General features: G+C 38.6%; 1 protein-coding gene across 1 annotated transcript; it reads right to left on the bottom strand.

Moving 5' to 3' along the window:
* Window positions 1-3,483: 3,483 nt before the first annotated feature.
* On the bottom strand, window positions 3,484-4,449 carry LOC101426046 (olfactory receptor 7A17-like). Its single transcript, XM_058297935.2, is given in 1 exon segment — window positions 3,484-4,449. A coding segment is annotated over 1 exon segment (966 nt).
* Between the last annotated feature and the right edge of the window lie 8,392 nt (window positions 4,450-12,841).

Here is a 12,841-nt window from a genome sequence, read left to right as displayed (position 1 = left end):
CTTTCCTGTCTTTTTCTTAAGGCTGTAACACTCCCTTTAGTATTTCTTGCAATGCTGGTCTTTTTGTTACAAACTCTCTCAGTTTCTGTTTATTGGTAAATATTCTAATCTCACTCTCATTTTTATTTTTTTGTCTTTATTTATTTTTTTAATGTTACATTAAAAAATATGAGGTCCCTATATACCCCCCACCCTCCTCACCCTGCTCCTCCCCCCATAACAACAATCTCCTCCATCATCATGAGACATTCATTGTATTTGGTGAATACGCCTCTGGGCACCATTGCACTGCATGGTCAATGGTCCACATCATAGCCCACGCTCTCCCACATTCCACCCAGTGGACCATGGGAGGACATACAATGTCTGGTAAACTGTCCCTGCAGCACCACCCAGGACAACTCCAAGTCCCAAAAACACCCCCACATCTCATCTCTTCCTCCCACTCCCTACCACCAGCAGCCACCCCGGCCACTTTCTCCATACCAATGCCACATTTTCTTCGATTACTAATCACAATAGTTCATGAATAGAATATCAGTAAGTCCACTCTAATCCATACTCTATTCCTCCATCCTGTGGACCTTGGAATGGTTGTGTCCAGTCCACATCTTTATCAAGAGGGGGCTTAGATTCCACATGGATGCTGGATGCTATCCTCCTGCTTTCAGTTGTAGGCACTCTTGGCTCCATGGTGTGGTGGTTGATCTTCTTCAACTCCATGTTAGCTGAGTGGAGTAAGTCCAATAAACCAGAGTGTAGAAGCTGAAGTCTGTTGAGGCTTAGGGCCTGGCTATCACATGGTCAGTCCAGAGATTCAGGTCCCCTGGGTATATATTAAACCACAGCACCAACTATAGTTCCGGTAAAAGTAACAGGAGAGGCTTGTGAACAAAGATCACTTCTGAGTTCAGCTCCATCACACAGAAACACAAACTCCAAAGTAGGACCAAAAGAGATGGCACTGAACTCCATCTGCCATGACCATAGAATCCGTGGGTCTCTGTAGCCCTCAGAAGGATCAATACCTGGGGTTGTATCTACTTTATTTGTCTCTGGGACTCTGCTCAGGTGTGCATAAGGGCAACCCCTCTGATAACCTCATGGCTCTTTTTGGAGACTCATAACCATATAAACTCATTTGTCTTTTCCATTTCCCCCTTGATTCAGGTCAAAAAGCATTTTTAATTCCTGGTATTATATGTAGACTGAGGTATTCTGCTGGTCTGAGTTGACCCTTTTATTCAAGGTCATTTTCTAGTTACATCATCAGCTGGTACTTGGTAGTAATCCCTTGGCACCAGGGAGGCTCATCCCTGGGAGTCATGTCCCACACTGGGGGGAAGGCAACTCATTTACATGCTGAGTTTGGCTTTGAGACTGGCCACATTTGAGCAACACAGAGGCTCTCAGGAGGTAACTCTTAGGCATCCTGCAGCTCTAGGCCTTATTCTTATTTCAGGTGCACAGGCTCACAAGCATAGTCATTAGTATCAAGGGCTCATTGTTGGACCTTCTTTCTTTTTTGGTCTTTGCCATTGCACTTGGGGGATTGTTGCTGTTCCTTTAGGTACTGTGCTAGAGCTCCCCTGCCTAGGAACTCAGCATTCCCTCAGTTGTTGTTTCTAATTGTATCCACTATGAAAATATCCAAACATTTTTATGTACCCTGGATGTATGCACTGTAGAACTCCCTGCCAACCATGTGTCCCCTGTCAATAACATCCCACACCAGTATTCCTCCCCTGCCATTGTTTTTTTTTTTTACCAAATGTTCCCATTTTATTAACATTCTTTAACTATTTACACTTTCTTTCCTTAACAAACGTGCAATCCAAGACGTCTTGACATGGAGTCTTCACTGACAAGAACCTGTTTGTGAGCATGTTGGCGTGGAGCCCACCTGTCATGTCTTTTTCCAATCCCAGAAGCGATGACCACGTCAACACTGGACCGAGACAGATGGGGTCAGGCACTCCCCTGCCGCGGGAACCCATAGGGTGGATGAGGCCACCTTCTCCTCAGCTGCTCCCCAACTTCCACCCAAAAATGCTCGGCAGCTGCCACCAGGAGACCAAGCAGAAAAGCCTCTGCCTCACCAAACAGCAGCCTCCCCTGCCATTGGTGAACATCTCTGTGATCCAAAACTTAATTGAAAAGTGAAGCCCAATATATTGCCAGGTCCCATTAAGAGTAAAATGGAATATAGTGATGAGTTTAAAGGTTAGATATAGAATACATATTAATTTAGAAAAATTAAGGTAAAAATAAATTGGGGTATCAAAAAATTTCAAAATGCAAAAGCTTTGTTTTTGATGTTTTGCCTTCCATCACTGCAATAAGTGTTGCCCTGTATGCAAATTGGCAAGGCAACTACTTCCGTCTTTTCCTTAGTGTCTACGTCCTATCTTTTTCTTTTCTTTTTTCTTTTTTTTTTTTCTTTTAAATATTTATTTATTTATTTAATTTCCCCCCCTCCCCTGGTTGTCTGTTCTTGGTGTCTATTTGCTGCGTCTTGTTTCTTTGTCCGCTTCTGTTGTCGTCAGCTGCACGGGAAGTGTGGGCGGCGCCATTCCTGGGCAGGCTGCTCTTTCCTTTCACGCTGGGCGGCTTTCCTCACGGGCGCACTCCTTGCGCATGTGGCTCCCCCACGCGGGGGACACCCTTGCGTGGCACGGCACTCCTTGCGCACATCAGCACTGCATATGGGCCAGCTCCACACGGGTCAAGGAGGCCCGGGGTTTGAACCGCGGACCTCCCATATGGTAGACGGACGCCCTAACCACTGGGCCAAAGTCCGTTTCCCTTTTCTTTTTTCTAACTATTAAACTTATCTTCACAAAAGTTTTAGATCACATAAATTTATATATACAATATACAGTACTCCCACATATCCAACATAAAATCTTTTCCCTTCCACAGCAATAATCTTTTTACATATTCATACTATATTTACTGAAACTGATGTACAGATATTGGGACAATAGCTTTCAAACAAGGTAAATTTGTGTTTACATTGTGGTTTATATTTTAGCCTATACATTTTCCAAACTTTTAGTTATCTTATGTTTTACATTATGATTTACATTTTAGCCTATCCGTTAGTGCTCTTTCTCCATCTCTAACATTGGTCCACTCTAACACATAAGTTCAAAATGAAAGTTTGGAAAGAGATATTACCTGCAAACAGTAACCCAAAAAAGCTGGGATAGTTATCTGACAAAATAGACTTTAAATAATAAGAAAATCATGATTTTTGATATATGTTGGGATTTCAAAGTGGTTTCTCATTCCATGAAAATTGGAAATGGGGAAAGGGGAAAAAGGAAAAAATCTTGGATATCTAAAGAGACAGAGAAAGCTTAATGCAGAAAGTGAGTTAAAATCAAATAGAAACTCTGTGAAATAAATGGAAAAACCAGTTTCTACCTGCATGTTTGGTTACAGAATCAAAATTTCTGGATATGTCTCTGAGTCCAGCATTCACGGGCACATCCACAACCACAGGAGTAATGATCAATTTGTTTTTCTTCCAAATAATTTTTTCAGTGCTCTCTTTATGTCTTTGTTCCTCAGAGTGTAGATGAAGGGGTTCAGCATGGGTGTGACCACGGTGTACATTGCTGAGGCTGGTGCACTTGAATGTGTGCTATATGAAACAGTAGAACTAAGGTAAACACCTATGCTTGTACAGTAAAATAAAGAAACCACCAATAGATGAGAAGCACAGGTAGAAAAAGCTTTATACTTCCCCTGAGCTGATGAGATTTTATGTATGGAGGAAACAATCTTAGAGTAAGAGAAAAGGATCCCAGTGAGGGGACCCATAGCCAAAAGGGCAGCAGCAAAATCCATCACTATGTCATTTATGAAGGGGTCAGAACAGGCAAGTTGGACCATCTGATTAAGTTCACAGAAAAAGTGGGGAATTTCCAAGGGCACACAGAAGGACAGCTGCAACACCATTATGGTTTCTAACAAGGAATGAAGGGAAATGATGATCCAGGAACCGAGAACAAGCAGGACACAGAGCCGGGGATTCATGATGACCATATAGTGCAAGGGGTGACAGATGGCCACGAAGCGGTCATAGGCCATCACAGCCAAAAGGAAGTCATCCAACCCTCCAAAGAGCACAAAAAAAGACATCTGGGTGAGGCAGCCTTCATAGGTTATGACTCTGCTGTCTGCCTGTATGTTCACCAGCATCTTTGGGACAGTGGTGGAGGATAAACAGATGTCTATAAAGGACAGGTTGGAAAGGAAGAAGTACATGGGTGTGTGGAGGTGGGAGTCATTGATGGTGGCCAGGATGACCAACAGGTTCAGAGTGCAGGTGACCAGGTACATGGACAGGAACAATCCAAAGATGAAGGACTGTAATTCTGGTTCCTCTGAAAATCCCAGGAGAAGAAATTCTGAAATCCATGTATCATTTCCTGGCTTCATGTTGGTATGACTACCCAGAAAGAGGAAAAATATCAGTAATTTTTACACAAACAGGTATTACTGTCCTAGAAGAATGTCTATAATTTCTATCTTGTGGTCAAGATTTTAATTTCTTTATATTTCCATGCTTCTGGTTCCTTAGGGAACTTATAATGCAAACTCAGAGCAGGATTTCCTGTACTTTTCTTAATATTTTGTTCCAGGATTCATGAATTCTAAATTTTTTATGAAATATCCATTCTTTCTTTGAGGTGTGTTGGTTGAGTGCTGGTTATATATTAGGTAATGTCTAAGCAGTTGTAATACAGTGCTGCAGCAGAGACCTACATTCTGATGACAGAGAAAGAATATAAGAAAATTTAAAAATAATAATATTACATGTCAGATGGTGATATTCTTAAAAGGAAAGGAGCTGCAAAAAAGGAGACAGTGAATAGGGACGCTATTTCTAACTAGTGTTCAAGCAGGTCCAGCAGACAAGGAGTCATTTTAAAAGAGAACTCTCAATGAGAATCTTGGGTCCACAAGGAAACCTGGGATGTGTGAGACCAGTTGAGAGAATATCCAGGGAAAAGGCCCTAGGAAATGTTCAAGGTCAACAAGGAAGCCTGTGTGTTCAGGGAACAGAACAAGAGGGAGAGTAATAAGATGATGTCACAGAAGTTCTGAAAGAAAGAGGGGGTGATATGGGGGCATTTTGGGGACTTGGAGTTGTCCTGAATGATATTGCAGTCACAGATGCAGGACATTATATATCCTGCCATAACTCACTGAATGGACTAGGAGAGAGTGCAAAGTACAGCATAAAATATAATCCATGCTGTGTAGTAGTGCTCCAAAATGTATTCATCAAATGCAATGAATGTATCACACTAATGAAAGAAGTTGTCAATGTGGGAGGAGTGGAAGGGGGAATGGGGTATGTGGGAACCTCTTTTATTTTTTAATGTAACATTTTGTGTGATTTAAGTATCTTTAAAATAATAATAATAAATAAAGTCTATTTCATCTTTTTAAAAAAGGAATAAGGTGGGTTCACTGCTGTTGCTCAAACTTCAGGACAGTCCCTTGGCCACATGCTGTATTTCTTCTCTTTTATGGGTTTGGTTTTAATCATTCCCATCAATAAAAATGAATCTAACTTTTATTTCTAAATACAGATTTGCATTGTAGACTCTGCATTATAAGGTACATATTTTGGAATGTGAGCCCAGGTACTCTGCTTTGAAGACTGGACAGAACAAACCAAAGACCCACGCAGACAACAAATCATGGCTACTGAGTCTGTATTGATGGTCTTCTCACCACCAAACTGTGTGTTTACTAGTGGAATCAAGGGCAGCACATTCAGATAGTCCTTCCCATAAAGTTGTTAAACCCTGATGGACAAGTAAATTATGGACTTCCCTTTGGTATGACTACTTTAACATAAAAAATAAAGCCTACTCAGAAACAGAGAAATATGAGGGAAAAGAAACATATAATAGGCTCAGGTCATCCACTAGTGACTTTGATGAAGAAAATGGTTTCCTTGGTCCTGGCAGCAGTCCAACCCCTGTTATAACCCCTTGATGTCTAGCAATACCAATAGAAGAGCAAAAAAACAACTTACCCAAAAGAAAACGAAGTCATTTCTCTGCACTATCAAGACACCTTACAGAATGAACAGCCTAAGAGTAAATGGGCAGAGAAAAAACAAGACAAAACAACAATGGTAAAAGAAGGAACTACAAAAAGTACAAAAAACGCTGCAGACTTTTTATGAAAGAATGGAAGAATTTTAAATTATATATCTACAAAGCATTTCGTATTTAAATATTGGATATGCCTTATGAATGTAAAGAATATTATAATGACTGGATATATTTCATCAAGAATAACCAAAATTCTTGAGTTTCAAATTAGATTTTCTCAATTTATACTGATAACTTTTGAACACTTTAAATTCATCTATTTATTCACCATTTATATTTTTGGGATTATATAGTTGATTTTATAATGATCATTTGAATTTTAACTCATTATTTGTAATAAATTACAACCAAAATTTTAAAAAAATACATTGTTAGAGGAAGAAATTAAGACATTCCAAGGTAAATGAAATTGGAGGAACAATGGCACTAGTAGACAAGCCCAATGATTAATGATAAAGGGAGTTCTGCAGGTTGAAAAGAGAGGACACTAGCCAATTGACTAAAGCCACATGAAAAAATACACTCATATGCGTATATATGATATATGTGTGTATATATATACAAACACACATTCGAATGCATCACTCATAGTATGGATTTATACAATTTTTTTCACGCATCTCTTCATTTCTGTGTGTGTGTGTACATGAATTTGCATAAAAGCTCATTATGCACAACAATGTTAAAAATGTCTTTCTCACTCTCAGAAATGGGCAAACATTTTGGAAGCTACTGGTTTAAAAGCAATAATAGATTGAAAAGATGGCCAATCCCTGGTGTTGGGGAAACACACTATGAATGGAGTATGAAATGAAAGAGCAAGACTGAAGAGCACACAAGACAGTGTGGAAGCTGATGCTCCTCCAGATTCAAGGACCACAGATGGAATAGGAGTACTTGCTTCACTTGCCTTGTCATGGTCTCCACATCATGTGCTGATCTGCCATTATTCCTGTGCCTGTCTGATACATATAGGACCATATTGATGTTTATACGGTCCCATAGGGGTGCAGCATGTACCTTCTCCTTTTTGTTTTTTTAATTTTTAAAGCAGCTTTAGATTACAGGAATGTTATATCAAACATATAAGGGATTCCCATATACCTCACTTTCCCCTGTTCCACACATTAGCAACACACTAACAACATCATTTTTTGGTACATTTGTTACAATTGGAAACATATTGAAGTATTGTACTAACCAAGGACCATAGTTTACAGTTTACACTTTGTCTTGCACAATTTTATACATTTTGCCAAAATGTATAATGGCCTGTATTCATCATTGCAACATCATGCAGGGCAAATCTGATGTCCCCAAATACCCCATGTGGCACCTATTCTTACCTTTCCCTCCCCTCAGAACCTTTGGTGGCCATGGCCTTTATTAGCACTATCCTTGTTAAACATATGTCCCGGAGACTTAAATCTTCAGTCTGTTCATATGCAGGTTGAAACCTCAATCTCAGCAGAGTTGCAGCACCTACTCACCAGTTCATTGGACTCACTCAGGACAACTAACAAAAGGACAATGATGGACAATGCCCATTCCAGGAAATGGAGAGTGTCTGTAACACAAGGATGACAGTTCCATTCAATTTCCCCAGGAATCTAAGCCCACTTTCAAATGGAGATGGGGGGCATCATCATCCCCAAATCCTCAAGATCGAAGAAGGAACAAAAGTAAGGTTGAAAGCTACTAAAGACTAAAGTAGGGAACTGGATTTGGCTCAACTGATAGAGCATCCACCTACTACATGGAATATCCAGGATTCAAACCCAGGGCCTCCTGACCCTTGTGGTGAGCTGGCCCACACACAGTGCTGATGCACACAAGGAGTGCTGTGACATGCAGGGGTGTCCCCCTCATAGGGGAGCCCCACGCACAAGGAGTGTGCCCTACAAGGAGAGTTGCCCTGCGCAAAAAAGTGCAGCCTGCCCAGGAGTGGTGCCGCACACATGGAGAGCTGATGCAGCGAGATGGTGCAACAAAAAGAGACACAGATTTCTGGTGCTACTGACAAGAATAAAACGGACCCAGAATGGACACAGAGAGCAGACAATGGATGCAGGGGAGAAGGAGAGAGAAATAAATAAAAAAGAAATCTTTAAAAAAAAGAGTGATTAAAAAAATGAATAAAGACTAAAGTAGGCTTATTAGTATTCTAGCAATGGAATTTCACCCTTTTGTTGGGTGATAGTTTTTTTTTCTTGATTATTCTTGAGATTTGAGGTTTTTTGAAAATATTTATTTTTGTTGTAAATATATCTGATGCTTTTTTAAGAGTTCATTCAAGTCCTTGTGCTCATACTAACACAATATACAAATACGTTCCCAAACCACCCTCCATATAATCCTTAAAATGCCATGACATCCATGCTTTTGCCCTGATTAACTGTTTTCATGTGATGTGTCCCTAAGGACATCAGGTCAATCATGAACTCATTTCACTGTACTCTGGCTTCTCCAGTGCAAAGCAAGGTCCAAATAAGCAGAAACTATGCCTATGTATTTTCACAAAGGTGCATGAATATCTGCACACTCACATAGAAAGCACATTTAAGAAAGTAAGAAGTTATGAAATAAAAAGAATGGCAATGAAAATAAAAACAGTTAAATATACTTGATTCAAAGCAGCTGTATTAAGCACAATAAGATGTGAAATATAAAGCTAACCTCTGAAAGAAAATATGTAATGTACCAGTATTATATTGACATTAACATGGTTCATTAATTAAAAATTAAATTGGTGAAGTCCTGGGAATAAAAGAAAATTAAAAAATAGTCATCTCAACTGCAAGGAAGAGTCATTATCAAAAGTTATGTTTTAAATTGTATAAATATATATTCTTTCATATATGCTGAAGATAAACTTTAAGATGACCTTTACTTGAATGAGAAACAATAATGTTTTCCAATTGATGACAGTGGTGTTGCTACTTAAAAATATATATATCTAACCACAAAAGGCAAATGGAACAAAATTGGAAAATATGACAATGCATATACAAGGTTATTTCTTAATGCAAAAAATGCAAAAAATGTTTCTATATTTGAAAAATAATGGGGAAACCACAATATGCAGCACTGATAGATTTGAATACTTTAATTAACTTTGACCCATTTCCCATAAATACATATATACATACAGAAAAGAATTACATGACAAAGAGCAAAGTTTGTTGGAAAATGAAATCATTCTTTGAACCAATGCAAGACAAAGAAGAATAAACAATGGACTATAGTTAACATCAATACTGCAATATTCTTGTATCAGTGTCAATATTTTACTATGTTATAATAGGTGGTATGAAAAATATATACCAAATACATGTTATAGACAATAATTAGTGATGATAGTATGGTGATATTATCTGCTAATCTATAACAAATATTCCACAACAATGCAGTGTGTTCGTGGAGGGGTGTTGTATGGGAATTCAACATATGTGCATGAGTGTTTTGTGAGTTCACAACTTCTCTAAAAATAAATATATATTTTAAAATGACAAGAATAAAAATACTGTTCAAAGAACTAGACCAGAAAGAGAAACAGAGCAAGCAAATGGCTGAAAGAGTCCCAGCTATATAGTGAACCTCACCTGTAATGAAACTATTTCAATGTCATATGCTCTGATATTCCCCTACTCATGTATTAGATAAAAATTATTTCTTTCTTGTAAATACCCAACAAGAGAGAACATGCCAGGGTCCCAAAAAGTGTATTAGCTGTGTTGCAAAGTCATATATACATCTATTATCTGTATTTTTTTCAGCAATACAGAAACATCCTCAATTATATGCTATTTTTAAAGTAGAAAAGAAAACTTTCTCTTCAGCGAAACTTCCACAACTGATAATACCCCATAATCTTCTTAATGGCAAAATCCCTACATAGATGTTCTTCTGCTTTACCTGGAACTACATTCTCCTTCCCAATATTACTTTTAAGGTCTTCCATTCTCATCACTAATTTTCAACAATGATCCATGCATCTCTCAGTCCACAACACACTTTATTTTTAAAGAAAATTAATAAAATATTAATTTTTTAATTAAGCAAGCAAAAATGCATGGAGACTTCTTGGTTCTGAACTAAGCTGGATAGGCTCTCAGATGGCCTCAGAAAAAAGTCCTTGGCTTCCATTCTCTTACCCTTTCCTGCAATATACATTGGGCTTTCCTACTCACCTGTATGGAATTTCTGTGAGTAAGTAGCCCATGTTGAATTCTGAAGACCTCTCTTAGAAGATGATGTTGGAGACTTCTGCTCTATCCCCAGATGTGACAGCAGGAAGGAGTTGGGCATTAGTTTGCTAGCCAGAGAAAGGGCTCCGAAAAAATAACAATATCACATTCAGCCCAAAGTTGCACAGGGTGAGGGACAGCAGCAGAGGAGATTTTTACAGTTTTCCTTTAGCTGCTCATTAGCACATGTTCCTCTGTCTCTCATTAGCACTTTCCTCCTTACTTCACCTCATGAGCCATCAGTTCCCTTTGGGACCCTGGTCAGTAGAGAATGGAAATGGTTCATTCTGACTTCTGAGAGACAAGGTTGCATCAGGTGAATCTAGTTTTTATTACTCATCTTCCTCGTGGATTCTTCTACATTGCATAGGTCTCACCCTTAAGCATCTTTCCCATTCTTCAATTTAAAATTTTAACCATGTCTACAACTATGAAGCCATCTTCACTGCTCCCTTCAGTCTCCAAAACATTGACTTCAGGAGAGCATACAGCTCCTGTTGCTTTCTCTAGAACATTGCTCTTCCCTCTTCAACAAGGTGGAAAACTGGGCTCCTTGGTTAGGAAACCATAAACAGTGCAACCCTCGGCTTGATCATGCTTTTGTTTAATTATGCTTGTGATGCAAGTTAATATCTCTCATTTATCCCTTGATTCATGACATGTTTGTTAATTAAAAGAGCAAATTTCAACCATTACATGAGCTAAGCACATTCATAGGGATTGTCTCATTGAAATTTTACCTAAGTCTATTCTGTGAGATCTGTTCTGTGCTATTATGAATCCCATTCTATATTTACAGAAATGGGGAGTACAAAAGCTAAGTATCTGCTTAAACATATAAACCCAGTAAGGGCTGGGGCATTGATTAGAATTCAGTTGAGATGTTTCTACTTCTCAGTCTCTAGGTCAATATTTCTTAAACATGGTTGATGTTGCCCCTTTGAGGGTATATTTGTCAATGCTTGGAGGTAAGTGTGCCTGATCTACAGGCAAAGGAGGGATAATACTGCTCCTCACCCTGGCCATCAACTCAGAATCTGAGTTCCCATGCTTGTGATGTACTTCCTCTCCAGCATGTCTTTCTTTTACACATCTCACCTCCCATACCTTCTCTGAGATACTCTGGACTATCCAGCATTACTTCTGTTTGTTGTGTAATCCAGATATACTTTTTCAATCTTGCTATACTTTTGGAAACATAACAACTGACTTGATGTATATGACCTCTTTGTGGTAATCTGTATTCCCTTACACTACACTATTATCAGGAACCCAAGCTCTTTGTCCAGTTTCTTCTTCTGATCTTACTTGTCAGGGAGCTGGAGGAGCCTTCTGAAGATTTATCTAAGTCATGACTTTTTTCCTTTCAATAGGCTAGTAGCTATGTTTCAATACCTGTACATTAGTTATAGCAAATGTAACATCCACATGTAAAAATATCATTGCTGGGGAAGGGGGAAAAAGGGTTTGATGTTGGGTATACGGGAGTCCCCTATATTCTATATGTGACTTTACTGTGACCTCAAACTTTTTTGAAGACATAATTTAAAAAATTAAAAAATGGATGTAGACACAGAGGAAGAAATGAAAGAGATTTCCTTGTCACTGTACATACAGGGCAATACCTACTGCAGTGCTGAAAGGCAAAGTGTCAAAAAAAAGTTTTACGGTATTTTTCATTTTTTAATATCCCAACCTGTTTTTTACTTTATTTTAGTTTTTCTAAATTATGTATTCTATTTCTAATCTTTAAACCTATCATTACCATTTCATTTTCCTACTAATTGAATTTGGCAATATATTAGTTTCGTTTTTGAGGAAGTTTTGGATTACAGAGGTGTTCAACTATGGCAAGGGAGGAGCACTGGTGTGAGTTGTCAAATTGTTCACTAATAATGTGAACTTCCTGAAGTAATCAAGCTCAACTATTCCAATACCCTCAACATTAACATAAAAATTTGTTTTACAACTGGCCTGCTGGCAGTGATTCATTTAATTGGAATATTTTCTCCTGCTCTGATTGACTTGTTTTGAGAAGTTTCTCAGCTAGGCAAATTACAAATTTTCCTAATTATAGTAATTGAATATAATTTAATTATAAATCCTTTCAATCTCTTGGATGTCTCCCCTTCTACAGCACATGCCTTCATGTCCACCTAAATTCTGCAGCCACATCTAGCACAGTTCACTTGTCTTTAGTGAGCTACTCCATGGTCATCACCATGCTGAACCCCTTCGTATGCAGTCTGAGCTAGAGGGACTTGAAGTGTCCTCAGAAAGGCTTCTGGGCAGGGCAGCCTTATCTCATGGACGGGGTTATATCTCATCAATCTTGGTTGTAATAAAAATCCTCTTTATATAGTAATTTTGTAATCACCATTAACTAACCATGTCTTGATTTTGATATTTCTTAGAAACCATTTCATCATGACTGGAAGCTAATCCAAATTA

The sequence above is a fragment of the Dasypus novemcinctus genome, chromosome 5 (assembly GCF_030445035.2).
Source record: "Dasypus novemcinctus isolate mDasNov1 chromosome 5, mDasNov1.1.hap2, whole genome shotgun sequence".
In the NCBI taxonomy this organism is placed as follows: Eukaryota; Metazoa; Chordata; class Mammalia; order Cingulata; family Dasypodidae; genus Dasypus; species Dasypus novemcinctus.
Note: the sequence above shows the minus strand (reverse complement) of the source record. Positions and strands in the feature narration are given on the sequence as shown.